This window comes from Papio anubis, chromosome 3 (genome assembly GCF_008728515.1).
Source record: "Papio anubis isolate 15944 chromosome 3, Panubis1.0, whole genome shotgun sequence".
Lineage (NCBI taxonomy): Eukaryota > Metazoa > Chordata > Mammalia > Primates > Cercopithecidae > Papio > Papio anubis.
Genome location: NC_044978.1, coordinates 86385518 through 86408088, shown reverse-complemented (window position 1 = coordinate 86408088; position 22571 = coordinate 86385518). Strand labels below are relative to the sequence as shown.

Below are 22571 nucleotides of genomic sequence, written 5' to 3'. Positions count from 1 at the left end.
ATCTTTACCTATTATATTTTACCTATTTATTTTATTATACTCTTTTTAAAATTCAATTTATGTTTTATATTTATTCCTATAAAAAATACAGTTGTAAGCCTTGGAAAGTATGCACTAATTTTATACAAACCCTCCACACTATAAAACAAAATCAAGACTTGAGTATTAGTGCCTAGCACCTGTATTTCCTATTATACAATTCCTCCAGCCCGGTATTTCTTTCTCTAGTAAATTTCCTTTATACTTTTTCCAATTCCTATTCACATTACTCTCAGGAAAATCTAGAAACTTACAGGCAGCTTGAGAGCATGCACCTTCCCTCCATCCCCACAACACTGTTCAAGCCAAATAACAGGATGGGCAGACCCAGAGCACTGAGGGCTCAGCACAGGCACCACGGCAGGCTCACCAATTGGACCAGCCGGGCTGAAGGACCACAGCCAACCCAGCCCCAGCTGGGAGGGGACAGGAGCATTTGAAAAGGAAAAGATAGAGCCAATTATCCTGTGGCTGTGTCTGGAGAAGAATTTCATTTTCTTACGAAATCTAAAATAATATACACATTTTAAAATAAAAGAAAATTACTACAACTTTTGGAAAAAATCAGGTTTTAGTTACTGATCACGTTTACATTCTAAATATCAAATGATATACTACAACGCACATTTCTACATTTGTAAATATGCTAAAATGTTATTTAATTTAGACAATAAATAAGTTTAAATGTGTTTATTTTCATTTCATAAAGTTTATTTTCAGCATCACAGAGATGTAAGTTTAGGTAAAAGTGGTTCCAAGATGGCCGAATAGGAACAGCTCCAGGCTACAGCTCCCAGCATGAGCCACACAGAAGACGGGTGATTTCTGCATTTCCAACTGGGGTACCGAGTTCATCTCACTGGGGCGTGTTGGACAGTGGGTGTAGGACAGTGGGTGCAGCCCACCGAGCGAGAGCTGAAGGAGGGCGAGGCATCGCCTCACCCGGGAAGCGGGAAGCGCAAGGGGTAAGGGAATTCCCTTTCCTAGCCAAGGGAAACCATAACAGACGGCACCTGGAAAATCAGGTCACTCCCACCCTAACACTGCACTTTTCCAAGGGTCTTAGCGAATGGCACACCAGGAGATTATACCCCGCACCTGGCTCAGAGGGTCCCATACCCAGGGGGCCTCCCTCATTGCTAACACAGCAGTCTGAGATCTAACTGCAAGGTGGCAGCAAGGCTGGAGGAGGGGCACTCACCATTGCTGAGGCTTGAGTAGGTAAACAAAGCGGCCGGAAACTCAAACTGGTGGAGCCCACAGCAGCTCAATGAGGCCTGCCTGCCTCTGTAGACTCCACCTCTGGGAACAGGGCATAGTGAAAAAAAAGGCAGGAGAAATCTCTGCAGATTTAAATGTCCCTGTCTGACAGCTTTGAAGAGAACAGTGGTTCTCCCAGTAAGGAGTTTGAGATATGAGAACAGACAGACTGCCTCCTCAAGTGGGTCCCTAACGCCCGAGGAGCCTAAAAGGGAGGCACCCACCAGTAGGGGCAGACTGACACCTCACAAAGCCGCATACCCCTCTGAGACAAAGCTTCCAGAGGAACAATCAGGCAGCAACATTTGCTGTTCAGCAGTATTCACTCTTCTGCAGCCTTGGCTGCTGATATCCAGGCAAACAGGGCCTGGAGTGGACCTCAAGCAAACTCCAACAGACCTGCAGCTGAGGGTCCTGACTGTTAGAAGGAAAACTAACAAACAGAAAGGACATCCACACCAAAACCCCATCTGTACGTCATCAAAGACCAAAAGTAGATAAAACCACAAAGATAGGGAAAAAACAGAGCAGAAAAGCTGAAAATTCTAAAAATCAGAGCACCTCTCCTCCTCCAAAGGAACGCAGTTCCTTGCCAGGAATGGAACAAAGCTGGACGGAGAATGACTTTGACAAGTCCTGAGAGAAGAAGGCTTTAGACGATCAAACTTCTCCAAGCTAAAGGAGGAAGTTTGAACCCATCACAAAGAAACTAAAAACCTTGAAAAAAGATTAGACGAATAGCTAACTAGAATAACCAATGTAGAGAAATCCCTAAATGACCTGATGGAGCTGAAAACCGTGCCACAAGAACTACATGACAAATGCACAAGCTTCAGTAACCAATTTGATCAACTGGAAGAAAGGGTATCAGTGATTGAAGATCAAATGAATGAAATGAAGCGAGATGAGAAGTTTGGAGAAAAAAGAGTAAAGAGAAACGAACAAAGTCTCCAAGAAATATGGGACTATGTGAAAAGACCAAATCTACGTCTGATTGTTGTACCTGAAAGTGACGGGGAGAATGGAATTCAGTTGGAAAACACTCTGCAGTGTATTATCCAGGAGAACTTTTTTTTGCCTAGGCCCAACCTAGCAAGGCAGGCCAACATTCAAATTGAGGAAACACAGAGAACGCCACAAAGATACTCCTCGAGAAGAGCAACTCCAAGACACACAATTGTCAGATTCACCAAAGTTGAAATGAAGGAAAAACTGTTAAGGCCAGACAGACAGAAAGCTCGGTTACCCACAAAGGGAAGCCCATCAGACTAACGGCAGATCTATCAGCAGAAACTCTACAAGCCAGAAGACAGTGGGGGCCGATATTCAACATTCTTAAAGAAAAGAACTTTCAACCCAGAATTTCATATCCAGCCAAACTAAGCTTCACAAGTGAAGGAGAAATAAAATCCTTTATAGACAAGCAAATACTGAGAGATATTGTCACCACTAGGCCTGCCCTACAAGAGCTCCTGAAGGAAGCACTAAACATGGAAAGGAACAACTGGTACCAGCCACTACAAAAACATGCCAAAATGTAAAGACCATCGATGCTAGGAAGAAACTGCATCAACAAACAAGCAAAATAACCAGCTAACATCATAATGACAGGATCAAATTCACACATAACAATACTAACCTTAAATGTAAATGGGCTAAATGCTCCAATTAAAAGACACAGACGGGTAAACTGGATAGAGTCAAGACCCATCACAGAGCTGTATCCAGGAGACTCATCTTATGTGCAGAGACACACATAGGCTCAAAATAAACGGATGGAGGAAGATCTACCAAGCAAATGGAAAACAAAAAAAGAGCACAGGTTGCAATCCTAGTCTCTGATAAAACAGACTTTTAACCAACAAATACCAAAAGAGACAAAGAAGGCCATTACATAATGGTAAAGGGATCAATTCAACAAGAAGAACTAACTATCCTAAATATATATGCACCCAATACAGGAGCACCCAGATTCAAAAAGCAAGTCCTTAGAGACTTACAAAGAGACTTAGATTCCCACACATTAATAATGAGAGACTTTAACACTCCACTGTCAACATTAGACAGATCAACAAGACAGAAAGTTCACAAGGATATCCAGGAATTGAACTCAGCTCTGCACCAAGCAGACCTAATAGACATCTGCAGAACTCTTCACCCCAAATCAAGAGAATATACATTCTTCTCAGCACCACATCGCACTTATTCCAAACTCGACCACATAGTTGGAAGTAAAGCACTCCTCAGCAAATGTACAAGAACAGAAATTATAACAAACTGTCTCTCAGACCACAGTGCAATCAAACTAGAACTCAGGACTAAGAAACTCACTCAAAATCACTCAACTACATGGAAGCTGAACAACCTGCTCCTGAATGACTACTGGGTACATAATGAAATGAAGGCAGAAAGGAAGATGTTCTTTGAAACCAATGAGAACAAAGAGAAAACATACCAGAATCTCTGGGACACATTTAAAGCACTAAATGCCCACAAGAGAAAGCAGGAAAGATCAAAAATTGACACCCTAACATCGCAATTAAAAGAACTAGAGAAGCAAGAGCAAACACATTCAAAAGCTAGCAGAAGGCAAGAAATAACCAAGATCAGAGCACAACTGAAGGAGATAGAGACACAAAAAACCCTCCAAAAAATCAATGAATCCAGGAATTGGTTTTTTGAAAAGATCAACAAAATTCATAGACCACTAGCAAGACTCATAAAGAAGAAAAGAGAGAAGACTCAAATAGACACAATAAAAAATGATAAAGGGGATATCACCACCGACCCCACAGAAATACAAACTACCATCAGAGAATACTGTAAACACCTCTACACAAATAAACAAGAAAACCTAGAAGAAATGGATAAATTACTGGACACTTACACTCTCCCAAGACTAAACCAGAAAGAAGTTGAATCCCTGAATAGATTAATAACAGGCTCTGAAATTGAGGCAATAATTAATAGCCTACCAACCAAAAAAAGTCCAGGACCAGACGGACTCACAGCCGAATTCTACCAGAGGTACAAGGAGGAGCTGGTACCATTCCTTCTGAAACTATTTCAATGAATAGAAAAAGAGGGAATCCTCCCTAACTCATTTTATGAGGCCACATCATCCTGATACCAAAGCCTGGCAGAGATACAACAAAAAAAAGAGAATTTTAGACCAATATCCCTGATGAACATTGATGCAAAAATCCTCAATAAAATACTGACAAACCGAACTCAGCAGCACATCAAAACACTTATCCAGCATGATCAAATGGGCTTCATCCCTGAGATGCAAGGCTGGTTCAACATACGCAAATCAATAAACGTAATCCAGCATATAAACAGAACCAAAGACAAAAACCACATGATTATCTCAATAGATGCTGAAAAGGCCTATGACAAAATTCAACAGCCCTTCATGCTAAAAACTCTCAATAAATTCGGTATTGATGGAACGTATTTCAAAATAATAAGAGCTATTTATGACAAACCCACAGCCAATATCATACTGAATGGGCAAAAACTGGAAGCATTCCCTTTGAAAACTGGCACAAGACAGGGAAGCCCTCTCTCACCACTCTTATTCAACATAGTGTTGGAAGTTCTGGCTAGGGCAGTCAGGCAGGAGAAAGAAATAAAGGGTATTCAATTAGGAAAAGAGGAAGTCATATTATCTTTGTTTGCAGATGACATGATTGTATATTTAGAAAACCCCATTGTCTCAGCCCAAAATCTCCTTAAGCTGATAAGCAACTTCAGCAAAGTCTCAGGATACAAAATCAATGTGCAAAAATCACAAGCACTCTTATATGCAAATAACAGACAGAGAGCCAAATCATGAGTGAACTCCCATTCAAAATTGCTTCAAAGAGAATAAAATACCTAGGAATCCAACTTACAAGGGATGTGAAGGACCTCTTCAAGGAGAACTACAAACCACTGCTCAACAAAATAAAAGAGGACACAAACAAATGGAAGAACATTCCATGCTCATGGATAGGAAGAATCAATGTCATGAAAATGGCCATACTGCCCAAGGTAATCTATAGACTCAATGCCATCCCCATTAAGCTACCAATGACTTTCTTCACAGAATTGGAAAAACCTACTTTAAAGTTCATATGGAACCAAAAAAGAGCCGGCATTGCGAAGACAATCCTAAGCAAAAAGAACAAAGCTGGAGGCATCATGCTACCTGACTTCAAACTATACTACAAAGCTACAGTAACCAAAACAGCATGGTACTGGTACCAAAACAGAGATATAGACCAATGGAAAAGAACAGAGCCCTCAGAAATAATACCACACATCTACAGCCATCTGATCTTTGACAAACCTGACAAAAACAAGAAATGGGGAAAAGATTCCCTATTTAATAAATAGTGCTGGGAAAACTGGCTAGCCATATGTAGAAAGCTGAAACTGGATCCCTTCCTTACACCTTACACGAAAATTAATTCAAGATGGATTAAAGACTTAAATGTTAGACCTAAAATCATAAAAACCCTAGAAGAAAACCTAAGCAATACCATTCTGGACACAGGCATGGGCAAGGACTTCATGTCTAAAACACCAAAAGCAATGACAACAAAAGCCAAAATTGACAAATGGGATCTAATTAAACTAAAGAGCTTCTGCACAGCAAAAGAAACTACCATCAGAGTGAACAGGCAACCTACAGAATGGGAGAACGTTTTTGCAATCTACTCATCTGACAGAAGGCTAATATCCAGAACCTAAAAAGAACTCAAGCAAATTTACAAGAAAAAAAACAACCCCATCAAAAAGTGGGCAGAGGATATTAACAGACACATCTCAAAAGAAGACATTTATGCAGCCAACAGACACATGAAAAAATGCTCATCATTACTGCTCATCAGAGAAATGCAAATCAAAACCACGATGAGATACCATCTCACACCAGTTAGAATGGCAATCATTAAAAAGTCAGGAAACAACAGGTGCTGGAGAGGATGTGGAGAAATAGGAACACTTTTACACTGTTGGTGGGACTGTAAACTAGTTCAACTATTGTGGAAGACACTGTGGCAATTCCTCAAGGATCTAGAACTAGAAATACCATTTGACCCAGCCATCCCATTACTGGGTATATACCCAGAGGATTATAAATCATGCTGCTGTAAAGACACATGCACATGTATGTTTATTGCGGCACTATTCACAATAGCAGAGACTTGGAACCAACCCAAATGTCCATCAATGACAGACTGGATTAAGAAAATATGGCACATATACACCATGGAATATTATGCAGCCATAAAAAAGAATGACTTCATGTCTTTTGTAGGGACATGGATGAAGCTGGAAACCATCATCCTCAGCAAAGTATTGCAAGATCAGAAAACCAAACACTACATGTTCTCACTCATAGTTGGAAATTGAACAATGAGAACACTTGGACACAGGAAGGGGAACATCACACACTGGGGCCTGTTGTGGGGTGGGGGGAGGGAGGAGGGCTAGCATTAGGAGATATACCTAATGTAAATGACGAGTTAATGGGTTTAGCACAGCAACATGGCACACGTACACATATGTAACAAACCTGCACATTGTGCACATGTACCCTAGAACTTAAAGTATAATAATAAATAAATAAATAAATAAATAAATAAATAAAAAGATATAAATTTACAGATCCAATTAGGAAATATTATTTTCTTCCAAAGTTCTATTTCTTCCGTCTCAGAAAAACATTTTTAATTTTTTTCCTACATCTAGAACTTTTAAGATTATATTTTGTTTTTAAATAAATTGTATTGTGCATATTTAAGGTATATGACATGATGTTATGGGAGATAGATAGATAGATAGATAGATAGATAGATAGATAGATAGTTAAAAGGTTACTATAGTGAAACAAACTAACGTACTTACCATCCTACAATAGGGGTCCCAACCCCCAGGCCACGGATTGGACCGTGGATCAGGCAGCACAGCAGGAGGTAAGCAGCAGGTGAGCAAGCATTACTACCTGACCTCCTGTCAGATCAGCGGCAGCATTAGATTCTCATAGAAGCAGGAACCCTATTGTGAACTGTGCATGCGAAGGATACAGGTTGCATGCTCCTTATGAGAATCGAATTCCTGATGATCTGAGGTAGAAGAGTTTCATTCCAAAACTATCTCCCCACCCCCCCCCACCCCCTACCCCTAATCTGTGGAAAAATTGTCTTCCACGAAACTGGCTATTGGTGCCAAAAATATTTGGGACTGCTGTCCTACATAGTTAGCCACTCTTTTTTGCTTTTGTGGCAAAAGTAGCTAAAATCTACTCATTTAGCATGAATCCTGTAAAGAGCACTTTTTTTTTTTTTTTTTTTTAACCTATATTCCTAGTGTACATCAGATCTCCGGGCTTGCTCACCTGTATATCTGCTACATTGTATCCTCTGACCATATCTGCTACATTGTATCCTCTGACCAGCTGGCTCCCAGTTTCCTCCCCACCCTCCCACAACCGCACCTCCATAACACACAAGATTTTTTTTAGTTCTTTTGTTAAGATAAAGGTAAAAGAATATGCAAATACCTTAGCATAGAAAGGTAAATATTGGACTGGGCCCCGTGGCTTACACCTATAATCCCAGCACTTTGGGAGGCGGAGGCAGGTGGATAATTTGAGTTCAGGAGTTCAAGACCAGCCTGGCCCACATAGTGAAACCCCATCTCTACTAAAAATACAAAAATTAGCTGGGCAGTAGTGGCCTGCGCCTGTAATCCCAGCTACTTGGGAGGCTGAGGCAGGAGAATCACTTGAGCCTGGGAGGCGGAGGTTGCAGTGAGCTGAGATTCTGCCATTGCACTCCAGTCTGGACAACAAAGTGAGACACTGTCTCAAAAAAAAAAAAAAAAAGAAAAGAAAAAGAGGAAAGGTAAATATGTGTTCTTATCTTTCAAAACCATGCTCAAAAACATTTAAGGTATCATTTGAAAAGATGAAAATAGTTGAATTTAATATTTTTTTCAGGAACTATTCAAAATACTAATTAGTCATTTTCTTATTTCTCCAGAGTAAACATATAATAGTTTTCTAAAATTGAATGGCTTCAACAGTCTCAAATAGTTTAGCTCTAAGACCACCTGTAGCCCAGGAGAATGGAATATATGATTTTTAAAATCCTATCCATTCTAAAGTTTCCATCATCTAGAATTCTATACTACCTGTTAGTTCCTTACCCAGGGACTAAAGAAAGTAAAAATGAGTAAATCTCAAGCTTTGCGGGACTTTTAATTAAAAGAGGAACAAGAAAAGAAAGACAATAACTCACAACTCAGAGGTTACTCGGTCCTGGAATGAATCTGCTGGGATCCAGTTTGAGCCTTTTAGAAATATGGGAAATCCATTAATTTTGAAATAGAAACTCAAACCAGGAGACCCTTTTATGGGCTCTTCTATAAGTTCCACTGTCCTAAAATAAACCTGCAATGAACAGAATTAAATGATGAATATCAAATTTAAAACATAAGCAAAGTAGTTTTTTTAAAAAAGAAGCAGACCTTTTTGAAAAACGTACATTCAGTAGTTTAATGTAAATTTTCCTATTTACTATGAAGCACATAATGTGGAAATGTACATTTCAGGAATATACACATATAAATTATTGCTAGCATCTGTTATTTCTCTTTTAAAAGAGAAATATAGAAACTACTGAAGAGCTACTGTAGTCTTCCACATGAAATAGGCATTTGTGATAACATCAAAAAAGACAATTTGAAGATAACATTTCTAAATTAAAACAAAAACATGCTATTTCAAAAAAATAGAAAAAAATGCTGTCTTTGAAAAACACATTCTCATTTCAGTGTGTTAAAAGGTAGCCAGACATGCATCTTAGAATCAAATGTTCTAACTGAACAACTTTGCAATCTTAATAACACATTACCATAAAATCGCTTTGTTTAATGGGTAATTTAATCCTAATTACACATGAAACTCAACGTTTGAGCACGCTCTGATTTCTTGACTGGAGATGTATGTGGTGTTCTAATGGAAGTAGATGGGGCAGGAGCATGCACTCTGTGCTGTTGGTGCTCTGGAGAGGAAGCAGAGGCTCCATCCTGGTGACAGCTTAGGCAGCATTTCCCCCAGTTAAGCATGGGCAGCAAGACCCCAGATAGAGAAGCTTTGACGTTTTTATCAAAATCTTTATTCTTGCCAGCCATAAATTGGATCAAGTTTATATGATAACATTTTATACCAATAAAGCGTAGCCTTAAGCCAAAAGCACACATTTCTCTAATTTAAAAAATCAGTGAATGAATTAGTCAAATTATTTCATGTAATAAAAGTGTCCACCATTCTGCTTCCTGACTCCTGCCTTTATTTATATGAAATGACAAAAGATATCAGAATTAACTTTACAAGAAGATACAGAATAGGTCCTGGATAAGGAGGATCTTGACACGCGATGATCACTCCTGCTTCAGGGCTGCAAAATGTCAAGAATGCACAGTGATTTTCAGAGGTGACTTTTAAAACACCATTGATGGTGGGTTCCAATATCTAGAACAGTGCGTGGTCCTTTAAGTGTGGCCTGGGGACTCCAGGAGGTCCCTTGGAGATTTTCAGTGGGTCCTTGACTTAGAGTAAAACTAAAACACTATTTGCCTTTCTCTCTCTCAGTCTCTGAGTGTCAGTGGAATTTTCCAGAGACTACATGATGTGTGCCTACTTCATCACTCTGACAGCTAATGGAATGTGTGCTGTGTATTCCATTGTGATGTAGCTCTGTGGCAGAGGTTTATGGTATGAAGCAGTGCATTTTCAGAGATTAACTCAGTTTGTTCTCAGTACTTTTACTGTGCTCTTACTATTAATAGCTGTCTTTGATTATTCCTGCTATAATCTCTGTACCCTCATTGTTGTTCAATAAATTCTTACTTTGAACCCCAAAGTTTCCCTTGCAAACTACACAGAAGCACAAAAGGAGTAGGTTCTACTCTTCACAGCAATATTTTCAAGTTTTCAAACAAAAACAAATTCTAATTTTAATTGAAACTCATTTTACACTTTAGTAATATTTTATCTTGTTCTAAAAGAAAATTTATTTATAATACTTTTTTCTAATTTAGGGATGAATTGTCAAAATGAGATCAGAAGGCTTACCTTCTCACTAGTCTGGCCAACATGGTGAAATCCTGTCTCTAAAAAAATACAAAAATTAGCTGGGTGTGGTGGTGCATGCCTGTAATCCCAGCTACTTGGGAGGCTAAGGCAGGAGAATCACTTGAACCCGGGAGGCGGAGGTTGCAGTGAGCCAGGATCATGCCATTGCACTCCAGCCTGGGCTACAGAGCAAGACTCCGTCTCAAAAAAAAAAAAAAAAGAAGAAGGCTTACCTTCTCAACCCATAACTGCACTATCTGTCTATAAGGTTGCTGAAAAAAGTGAAACTGACATATCAGACAGTCTTTTGACTCATGCAAGGGAAGAATCTACTCTAAAGAAACTGGGTAAAATTATGAATAAGAAGTGAAATTATGATGAAAGTCATCTTTCTCTCAACTTTATGGATGTTAATAACTTATCTTTTTGTGCATTATGCAATGAAACATTTTAAAATAATATTTATGGTGCCAGTTAAGTTGTAGTGTCTCATTGAGACGAATCATTCACAGTATGAAGAAAAGAGAATTGAATACTTAAACTTATACATGATAAGCTCATTAAAAGTCAAACCGTGTTTATTACATCTTTTCAAACCAGACATGAAAAACCCACTGGAGCATCTTACAGGGTTAGTTATGCACTCCTGGCTGGAGAAGTACACATACTAGCTGAGAGATAGTTGTACTGTTGACATTGCAGAATGCTTACTAGATGAAGAGTCAGCAAAGGAAATAACAGCACTGCCACTTTGCAATGACAGAGTAACTCGTCCAGTTGAGAGATTTGACTGCAGTATGAAGACTGGCCTGATATCTCATCTGAAATAATCATACTTTTGCTTTACAAATGAGTGAATCTCCAGATATAGATGGACTTGCCAGTTTGCTTGTATTTGTATGTTATCAACACAATAAATCATCAAAAATCTTCTTTTCTGTGAATTTTTGGCAACAATACACAAGAGGTGCTGAAATATTCAAATTACTAAATAACTTTTTGAATCTCAGGGTTATCCTGTAATTACTGTGTTAACATTGGCACCGATGTTACAAAAGCAGTGGTAGGTAACACTGCTGCTGCCTTAGCAGGAATCAAGGCAGTAGCTCCAAATTGCTAGTAGTCGTTACATCTTTCACCTTCATGTATTAGCAGGAAAATGAAAAAAGCCAGTTTCACTTACGAATGTCCTTGATAAAGCAGTAAACATTAATTTCATTAAATCCCAACCCTCAGTATGCATAATTTTAATAATTTTAATACCCTGCATTATGAAATGAGCAATACCCATAAAGCACCATTCACAATAGATAGCTGGAGGAAAAGCCTCTGGGCCATTATTAGAGTTGTATGTAAGCTGAATTGGCCTTGTTCATGACACCCCATTTTTACTTGATAGAAGGCCTGACAGACAACCGATGGTTATTCAGACTTGGACACTTGGCAGACATTCTCTAGAAATGAATGAAGTGAGCCTATCATTTCAAGGAAAACAACTGGCAGTGTTTGTGGCTAAGGATAAAACTCAAACTTTCAAGTAAAAATTGGGATTAGGGAAAACTTGTGTCTACTACCTGATGGTAGTAGATACTTACTTAAAAACTTTTTAGATGTCAATTTTGGCTTTTGTTGCCATTGCTTTTGGTGTTTTAGTCATGAAGTCCTTGCCCATGCCTATGTCCTGAATGGTATTGCCTAGGTTTTCTTCTAGGGTTTTTATGGTTTTAGGTCTAACATTTAAGTCTCTAATCCACTTTGAATTAATTTTTGTATAAGGCGTAAGGAAGGGATCCAGTTTCAGCTTTCTACTTATGGCTAGCCAGTTTTCTCAGCACCATTTATTAAATAGGGAATCCTTTCCCCATTTCTTGTTTTTGTCAGGTTAAACTAAACAGCTACCACACAGCAAAAGAAACTACCATCAGAGTGAACAGGCAACCTACACAATGGGAGAACATTTTTGCAATCTACTCATCTGACAAAGGGCTAATATCTGGAACCTACAAAGAACTCAAACAAATTTACAAGAAAAAAACAAACAATCCCATCAAAAAGTGGGCAAAGGATATGAACAGACACTTCTTAAAAGAAGACATTTATGCGAAAAAATGCTCATCATCACTAGCCATCAGAGAAATGCAAATCAAAACCACAATGAGATACCATCTCACACCAGTTAGAATGGTAATCATTAAAAAGTCAGGAAACAACAGGTGCTGGAGAGGATGTGGAGAAATAGGAACACTTTTACACTGTTGGTGGGACTGTAAACTATTTCCATTGTGGAAGACAGTGTGGTGATTCCTCAAGGATCTAGAACTAGAAATACCATTTGACCCAGCCATCCCATTACTGGGTATATATCCAAAAGATTGTAAATCATGCTGCTATAAAGACACACGTACATGTATGTTTATTGAGGCACTATTCACAATAGCAAAGACTTGGAACCAACCCAGATGTCCATCAATGACAGACTGGATTAAGAAAATGTGGCACATATACACCATGGAATACTATGCAGCCATAAAAAAGGATGAGTTCATGTCCTTTGTAGGGACATGGATGCAGCTGGAAACCATCATTCTCAGCAAACTATCACAAGAACAAAAAACCAAACACTGCATGTTCTCACTCATAGGTGGAAATTGAACAATGAGAACACTTGGACACAGAAAGGGGAGCATCACACACCAGGTCCTATTGTGGGGAGGGGGGAGGGAGGAGGGATAGCATTAGGAGATACACCTAATGTAAATGACGAGTTAATGGGTTTAGCACACCAACATGGCACATGTATACATATGTAACAAACCTGCATGTTGTGCACATGTACCCTAGAACATAAAGTATAATAAAAAAAAAAAACTTTTTAGATGACATCAGTGGTGATATTAACAAATGTGATATTATAAAAGGAAATGTTTCAACATGTAGAAGATCTGTAACTCTCAAGAAACATTTTCCAAGAAACAAACATTTTCCAATGACCAATGCCTTACATTACAATATCATATAATATGGGTAAAGAATTCAAACAAAGTGCAAGATAGACCAATGGATTTTAACGTAAGAGAGAATAAAAAGTTCATTGGTTAGTTGCAATTCACACTGCAACTAACCTTTAAGAAACTATCATTTGTTAAAAGAAAATCCACAATTTATCTGAAAAGACTATTTTTTCCCTTTTCCAAGTATATCTGTGTGAGGTCAGATTTCCTTAATCTGTTTCAACTGAAACAACATATTGCAAATTGACTGAAGGCAGATACAGATGAGAATCCCTTTGTCTCCTACTAAACAAGACATTAAAGTGACTTGCTAACACGTAAAACTGTCATTATTTCCACTAGTTTTTTTGTTAATATATTTTTTATAAAATAAGTCATATATAAAAATAGTCATATGTGCCATGAGTTTATTATGGTTATTTAAAATGAATAAGTAAATATTTAATTCCCAGTTTTAATATTTAATATGGTAAATATCGGTACATATAACCCATATAAACAAAAGCATGTTGTGGTTTTCAATAACTTTTGTAAGTATAATGCAGTGCTGAGTCCAGAAAAATTTGAGAATCACTACCGCAGAAAATAGAATTTATTTATTTCTTAGTATCTATGAAGGCTACAAACTGTATTAACTATACAACATAATACTTTCCAGCACATTTTTCCTTTCTGTGCAAATGTTCTTATAAAAAGACATCTCTCCCTATCCCCCAACTCTTGCAATAACAAGTTATGACTGGGGTGACAACGAACCCAAACCACCTGACAGTGCCTCAGAGGTGAGGTAGTAATTACCAGCCACCTTTCCCTCTGGGCATTCTTTGCCAAGTGAAAGGCTCCTGCTTCTATGATAAGTGTCAGTAATTTTCCACATCCTCTGGCAGTCTTGAAGTCACATAAAAGCCTTCTTCTACAACAGGTATTTTACTTCAGAGAAAATAATGGGTTCTAAAAGATTTCTTGAAAAGACCCTTGAGTAACACATATTTTCATCCAAAGTAAATATGTAATCTTCATATGAGACTAAAATTTTTTAAAGAGTCCAACAAAGCAAATTATTGTCTAACGGTATGAAAAAGGTATAAATACCTAAGAAACTAAAAAATGTGTAAGTCGGGCAGTTTGAAAATTAAAAATTTTAACTTCTAAATTTTTATCTATTTTTGAAGTTTCTATTAATTCCTCACTAAATCTGTATTTTTATTAACTTTATAAACATTTCCTTTTCAAAATAGAAGGATTAACTTTAAAAGTGCAGGATAGTTGAATGCATTCTTTCAAACAAGAATTAAGGATATCTGAACTAAAGGGCTTAAGAGGTACGTGACTGATAAACACGGTACTCCTCAAATTTCTTTCTCTGGCAGACCAAACAGATGATATGTAATGAATCATTGATTCATAAGCCCAAGGCCGCTTCTCAGCTGTTTGTAATCAGATACTTAAAAAGCTGTAATAGCATCACTAGATTTTCAAAAGGGCCATTTTCTTCTTAAAAAGAAACCCACTTATTTCTAAACGTTGTCAAATGTCAAACCTGCTAAAATCCTTTTACATATATTTTAAGACACAACCAAACACTGCATTTCTGTCTTTGTTCTGAAAGTGCTCCAGCGTGTAAAAGTATTGAGAAAACAAGCTCTGGGTCTCCACAAATAGCTCTTGTCAACCAGGTCCCTGCAGGATGACACAAGAGACATAACTTGGTTGTGCCCTTGCAATTTGCAGACAGCACAACCAGAAGTTAACAGATTAACATTAACATTGGCACAGTTATCTATCCTTGTAGCCAGATGTGTATCTAGTACATCTGACACCAGATAGGATCACTTTTTAAGACCTCCTCTTCTATATGACAAAGTTATTTTCAATAGAAGTAATGAAATGAAATGAATAATGATAATTCCAGAAAAGAATGTCCAGAAAAGAATGTAGACATTAAAAACTTTCTTTCACTGAACTTTGCATAATCATGCCAGTTTTTTAAAAGGTAAAACCAATATTAGAGTCCAAAAAAGGAAAAGTTAATAGATTCAAGTTCTGATTATATTAATATATTTAATAAACTCATAAAGGGAATAACATACCTAATGGTATGCTATAGTAAGAAATAATAACATTTGCTATTTTCAGCCTTACCTTCTAAAAATCTGTCAACAGCTTTCTCAAAATTGATCTTCTTTGGACATACATGTTCAATATTTGATTCATTTGTCATAGCTGATGGAAAAATACCTTTTGTTAATTTTAACTCAGAAATGTTCTTCCAGATGAGGCCAGAGATATGCAAATATTTTAGAAAAGTATTAAACAAAATAAGTTTGGTAGAGATTCATAAAAATCCCACATCACATTCAACTCCAAAAAATGCAGTCATATCCATGCCTTTGTTCTTTTGACTTTCGTTCAAACTACTTACAAATGCCTCTGAGGTATTAAAAAAAAAAAATCCCACTTCTCAAGTATTTCTTCTGTAAAATCACAGAAAATGATTGTGAACACAGATACTATTTGATTCACTGCTGTAGAACAAGTGTCCAGTTCTCAGGGACAACAATTGGGGTGTTTGGCATTGCTAGGTAGATTTCTCTGAGCTATGGAAAACCAGCAACTCTTTGTTGTTTCTCCTGGCACTCTTCTTCAAAATTTGATTCTTTTTTCTACGTAAATGTCGATTTCCTCATATTTTGTTGTTACACAGGAAATAGGCTTCACCAAAATTTCTGTGCACTTACCTTCAAAGTCTTCAAAGAAGGCTTGTAAAGTTGGGAATTTCACTGTACATTGTTCAAGATAGAGTCTGACTATTTGCAAATATTTTTGTATGTGATTAATGTCATCTAAAACTACATTGGAAAAAAGATAATTCCAAAGAGAGAACTGCATACAGCAGAGTGAAATATCTGAGCTGATTCATGTGTTCACATTTTCTTTGGATTACATGGTACTTCAAAGTTGAGATAACTTTTCAAAATTTTTCTACAGTGACCCAGCTTCATAATGAACCTTCCATCTTGTCTAGGGAAGATTTTCTGCAGCTTTTCCCATCAATGAGGTGAGATGAGAAAGAATGAATACAATTTTTCCAAAGTTCTAATAAAAAAATCACACAGGAAAAAAGTTTCCAAAAAAGCAAATTCCACAAGGCTCAGAGAATAATTTCCAAGAGGCTGAAATATTTTTTGGGATTAATTTCTTTGATTTTTGCATGAACTCCACAGTGAATACTGGCCACATACGCAGCATCTTTTATCCTGGACGATGGCAGAGGTTTATGAAATAATAATCCCATTCCTTGAAGCTATTTTCTGTGCATTCTGCAGCAGTTTTTCTGGAAATATGAGAATGACTCCTTTATTTCCATTCTACCACCTTCTATATGACCAATTCACACATTTGATCTCTGTTTCCAGAAATGTAAGCATGACTTCTTTATTTCCACTCTGCCACCTTCAATATAGGCCTATCTGACCAATTCACACATTTGATCTCTGTTTAAAGTGTCCAGAGTGCTGTCAAAAAGAATTCCAGCCAGGCAGTGGCTCATGCCTATAACCTCAACACTTTGGGAAGCTGAGGTGGGAAGATTGCTTTTGGACAGGAGTGCGAGACCAGCCTGGGCAGCATGGCAGGCTGTGTTGCAACACCCACTTACTGTCTGCACCTACAGCTAACTGCTCCCCATCTCTAGAAAAATAAAATAGGCAAGGCATGGTAGCATGTGCCTGTAGTAGTCCTAGCTACTTAGGAGGATAAGGTAGGAGGATCACGGGGGCCCAGAAGTTCAAAGCTGCAGTGAGCTATGAGCAGCCTGGGTGACAGAGTGAGCCCCTGCCTCTAAAAACAACAAAATAATAATAATAATTCCAAAGTATTTTTTTCAATATCTGCCACCCCCTACTAAAGCATACCACTGATGTCATGCTTTAGTTTGACTCTTTCTTTAGTTTTAAAACAACAAATTTAAAAGAATAAATTTCAATTCTAAAGACACCATTAAAATTAGTAGAATATATTTCACACATTAACTAAAACATGCACTTACCAAGCAAAATATTACACATTACACCTCAGAATCCATAGCTTTCTCAATTGTAAATTTAAAGCATAAAAATAACTCCAAGAGATCACATCAAATTGAAGTAACTTATGTTGAGTTTCTCCTTTTTTAGAATCACTGTGCTATTGGTGTTTATTTCTAATCTGTAATGCTTTTAAACACAGGCATGTATAGGACAGGGAATGGAGGCGCAAACTGTGTTCAAAGCAAGCTCAAACAATTCCAAACTGCTATAAATTTGTTTTCAAAATGACTGCATGAAGTTGAATCTTCATGTATCTGGGAATGACTGTATAACTAAGAGTACTCCAGGCCAGGTGAGGTGGCTCACGCCTGTAATCCCAGCACTTTGGGAGGCAGAGGTGGGAGGATCACTTGAGGTCGGGAGTTTGAGACCAGCCTGACCAACACGGAGAAACCTCGTCTCTACTAAAAATACAAAAATTAGCCGGGCATGATAGTGCATGCCTGTAATCCCAGTTACTCAGGAGGCTGAGGCAAGAGAATCTCTTGAACCTGGGAGGCAGAGGTTGCGATGAGCCGAGATCATGCCATTGTACTCCAGTGTGGGCAAAAAGAGACAACTCTGTCTCAAAAAAAAAAAAAAAAAAAAAAAAAAACTCCAAATTAACTTTTATGTAGAATATAAAGTCTATTAGAGGACTAGTAATAAAAGTGTGCTAAATCTAAGCATACATGTATATTATTAACATTCAAGAATAACCAAACACACAGATAAAACTTAGACCAGTATATGACTGGGAGAGGGAGAGGGTAACAGAAGTATTCTATCACTGGCATTATTTATTAATAGAATTGCCAGTATATAGTAATAATGAAAAACAGGCCAATGGATAGTCTATACACAAGGCACCCACTTACTGTCTGCACCTAGGGCTAACTGCTCCTATGGCCCACCTGAGGAAGCCACTGCCTATAGCCATCTTGGAAATCTTTAATAAAACTTCTGACAAGGAAAAGGCCAAAAGGACAGTGCACTGGGTTGAACAGTGTCCCCCCAAAATGCATGTCCACCCAAAAATGTAACCTTATTTGGAAATAAGGTCTTTGCAAATATATTTAGTTTTGTTAAAATGAGGTCATACTGGGCCCTAACCCAATGACTGGTGTAGTTATAAGAAAAGGAAACAAGAGACACACACAAGGAGAAAGCTATATGATGGTGGAGACAGAGATCAGAGTGATGCATCTACAAGTCAAGGATTGCCAGCAATGATGAGAAGCTGGAAGGGGCAAGGAAGAATTCTTTCCCAGAACCTTTGGAAGGAACACGGCTCTGCCAACATCTTGATTTTGGACTCCAGCCTCCAAGACTGTGAGAAAATAAATTTTAAGATACTCAGTTTATAGTAATTTGTAATGATAGACCTAGAAACCTAATACAGAAAGAGACACATTTCATAATCTCTGTGCCCTCTCAATACAAAAATACACCTTGATTATTCTTAATTCCATATTATTTGGCTATGTACTTTTAAGGTCTTTAGAGAGCCAAAAGTAGCACTTAGAAAAAATTCCACTTGTATTACATTGGTTTTTTGCCCTGTGGAATTTGCAAAGATGAAGACAGGAATTTAAAAAACAAACAACGAAGTGACATTGAAAAAAAAAAAAAAAAACACTGTAAAAGAAAAAAAACTCCCAATTGTTTTTGTAATTGTAATAGCCACGGACAATCATTCACCTCTTCTGGCTTGGGAACTATGAAATACAAGTTTTAGTTGATTATAGAATACCTATTATTACATCTATTTTCCTACAATAATTTCATTGGAGAATCTCGATCCCAGGATCAAATGTACACAGCAACAGCCTTCTGTTGCTTTTGGCAAAACGATACCTTATACATAGAATACCTGGGAAATTCTTATAAAATCAATTATGTGTAAGAGAAATATCAACTAATTGGTTTCCTGTTTTTCCATAAAGGCAAGTCATAATAAGCATTCAAAAATACGTATTAGTTCATTAAAACATGTTACCCAGTCAATTCAGTACAATCAATTAGTAGGATAAAAACACTGAGTTAACCTGGGAAGAAAATGGGAAAAACTGATTGGTCAGATTTTTTATTCCATTTACCCAGAGTATCCTCTCCCATTCCCACTTAAAACACAAAACTTTTTCTTTTGTTAAAAAATCAATTTGGTTTCCCAAACTGATAAAGCTAACTCTCCCAGACTCACGTTCTAAGGTCCCTCATGCAATGATTTCTTTGGCAGAATTTATGATATCCCAACATTTATTTTTTATCTTGTTATTTATTAATGTTTAAATTGCCTGTTGACATTTTTTCAATACATGACCTCCCTTCTTGCTTAAACCATTTTCCCCAATGTCACTCAACATAAGAAAATCTCAGTCATCAAAATATTCTGCCATGTTCACAAAGAAATGTAGTCAGCACTTTCCTCTCTCTCGAGTGCCTGCATTCTTTTCATGATTCCATACATTTCTGCTGTATGGGCTGCATTCAAAATCTGTAACTTCCCGCGGACCTTTTGTCTGAGTCAAATATGCTGGTGATACACTCAGTTTAAAAAAAAAAAAAGAAATCCTAAACACGTTTCTCAGCTCAATGGAAGAGGAGAGGCAAGAAAGAAAGATATAAAACTGAAGCAAGATGGATTTCAATGAGGTATATTTAAAATAGAATTATTTTTGCATAAGCAAGCCCATGGTAACAATAAAGCCATCAGGAAACAAGAGCAACAGAGGTGAGATAAGGAGGGGCTGATGATGAGAAAACAGTGTTCAATGTTCAGCCTGACACAGTACTAAGTGCTGGTGAGCATGAGGAGCCTAGGCAAGTCTCATATAACCACTTTGGATGGCAGTTTAGCATAACCGAAAAAGCTGAACTCAGGCATCCTCCATAATCATGCAATTCCACTCCCAGCAGATAGGCCACTGGGGGCGTATGTGCTCCAAACGTTATATCAGTAATGTTCACAGCAGCATTACTTGGCATAGCCAAAACTGGCAATTACTCAAATTGCAACAGCAAAATGTGCAGTATAATAAAATCTTACACAACTTAAATAGACAAACTACAGTTACACAGAACAACAAACAGCAGTCCCCCCTTATCTACAGGGGATACACTCCAAGACCCCCAGTAGGTGCCTGAAACTGCAGATAGTACTGAACCCCATATATACTATGATTTTTTCCATCTGATAAAGGAGAAGGCTGCTAAGCGACTAACAGGTGGATAATGTATACAGCAAGGATAAGCTCAACAAAGCAATGATTCATGTCCTGGACAAGACAGGGCAGGACAGCACGAGATTCCATCATGCTACACAGAACAGTGAGCAATTTAAAACTCACGAATTGCTTATTTCTGGAGTTTTCCATTTAGTATTTTCAGACCACAGCTGACTACGGGTAACTGAAACCACAGATAAGGAGGCACTACTATATCTAAATGTCAAAAACATAATGTTGAGCCAAATTAGCCACACACTAAAGAATACATGCTATATGGTTCCATGTACATGAAATTCAAAAACAGACAAAAGTAACCTAGTGATGGATGTCAGGACAGTGGATCTTTGGGAAGGAAACAGGGGTCATTACTGGGGAGGCTCACAGAAGGGAGGGGGGAGTTTGAGGTGTGAAGTGCTAGTAATTAATGTTCTGTTTCTTGAACAGGATGACAGTTACACGAGTGTTCATTTTCTCATAACTCATTAAGCTTTTCACTTATGGCTTGTGTATTTTTCTGTATGTGTTATATGTCACAATAAATAAAAAATAAAACGTTATTTGACCAAAACTCCCTAGCTTTCTTTCTCATGTTTACTTTTTCACCCTAAAACTCCACTGACAAAAGAGTTTGCAAGTCTTATAGAAAGAAAATATACTTTAAGTGGTCCTAGAGAGCTTCAAAATTACCTCCATCCTCAAGTTGCATCCTTCCCTCCCATGTGTTACCTTTCACCACTGTTACAACTCAAACAGAGCCCCTCATCCCAAAGCGAATCCATCCTGTTCTTATTTCCTACCTCGCAGAGACCTTGCCCTCTCAACTGCCTCCCTGCTTTCTAACTCTTTTTAGTCTTTCCCTCGCTACCAGCCCCTTCCCATCAGGATTTTGCTGCTGCTTTTCATTCTCATAATGGTATCCTTTTCTATGTTGAAACCATTGCAAACTTGTAATAAAGTTGCAACAGTAATACAAAGAACTCCTATATGACCATCACCCAGAGACCCCCCCATTCAAGTTTTCATCAGTTGCCCCAATAACATTATGACAAAAAAGATCACTGCACTGCACCCAGTTCGTACATAGTCTCTTCCAATGTGGAACAGTTCCTCAATCTTCCCTTGACATTTTTGAAGATTATAGTAGATTGAAGACTGAAGATTGAAGGCCCTTGTGTCTTTTCAATGTGTCACATTATTATTGAGTACCTCCTTACTTTCTGGAACAGCAAGATATTGCAGGCTCCAGCTCGAGAATCAGTCATTTCTCTAAAGAGCCCTGATTGCTTTTAGCACAGAGTGGTATTCTAGATCAAGATATGGGTCCTAAATCCATTCACTGCTACTAGAGAGCCACTCTTCCCAGGTGCTCTGAGAAAGGATTAGGAAATATGTGAAAAGAGCTAGGAAATATGAGTGTGTGTGTGTGTGTGTGTGTCTACCCACACATACACATGCATTTACATGGACATTTCTTTCTCTGTCTACACATACTGAAAATCATGACTTCATACTATTAGCTCCAGTTCGAATCCATTGTAGCTTTCCCCCTTTCTATGTTGATACCATCTTTCTCCATTCATGAAAAGGCTGGCTTTCACCACTTCAATATATTTACTTATTTGTTCAGTTGCCTATGTGTAGCCAATCTGATCCCAACTGGCCACCATCACCAACTGGTTTAGGCATAGTTTCCAATCAGATATTTTCAGAAGAGTTGCCTATATTCACCGTCTTTACTTCCTTGAGTCATTCCTCAACCCACTACAATTTGATTTCCATGCTGATCAAGGTGACCAGTAATCTCCTTGCCACCAAATCTAAAGGATCTTTCTCAATT

At 37.9% G+C, this 22571-nt stretch overlaps 1 protein-coding gene across 5 annotated transcripts in view; it reads right to left on the bottom strand.

Annotated features, from left to right (window-relative positions):
• The window catches only part of MANBA (mannosidase beta), a 136853-nt gene that overhangs the window by 40511 nt on the left and 73771 nt on the right, over nt 1–22571 (bottom strand). For all 5 annotated transcript variants that reach the window (XM_003899023.3, XM_021938670.2, XM_031664402.1 and 2 more), the window contains one exon: nt 8589–8740. In XM_003899023.3, coding sequence (XP_003899072.1) covers nt 8589–8740 — 152 coding nt within the window. The remainder of the gene's footprint in view (nt 1–8588; nt 8741–22571) is intronic.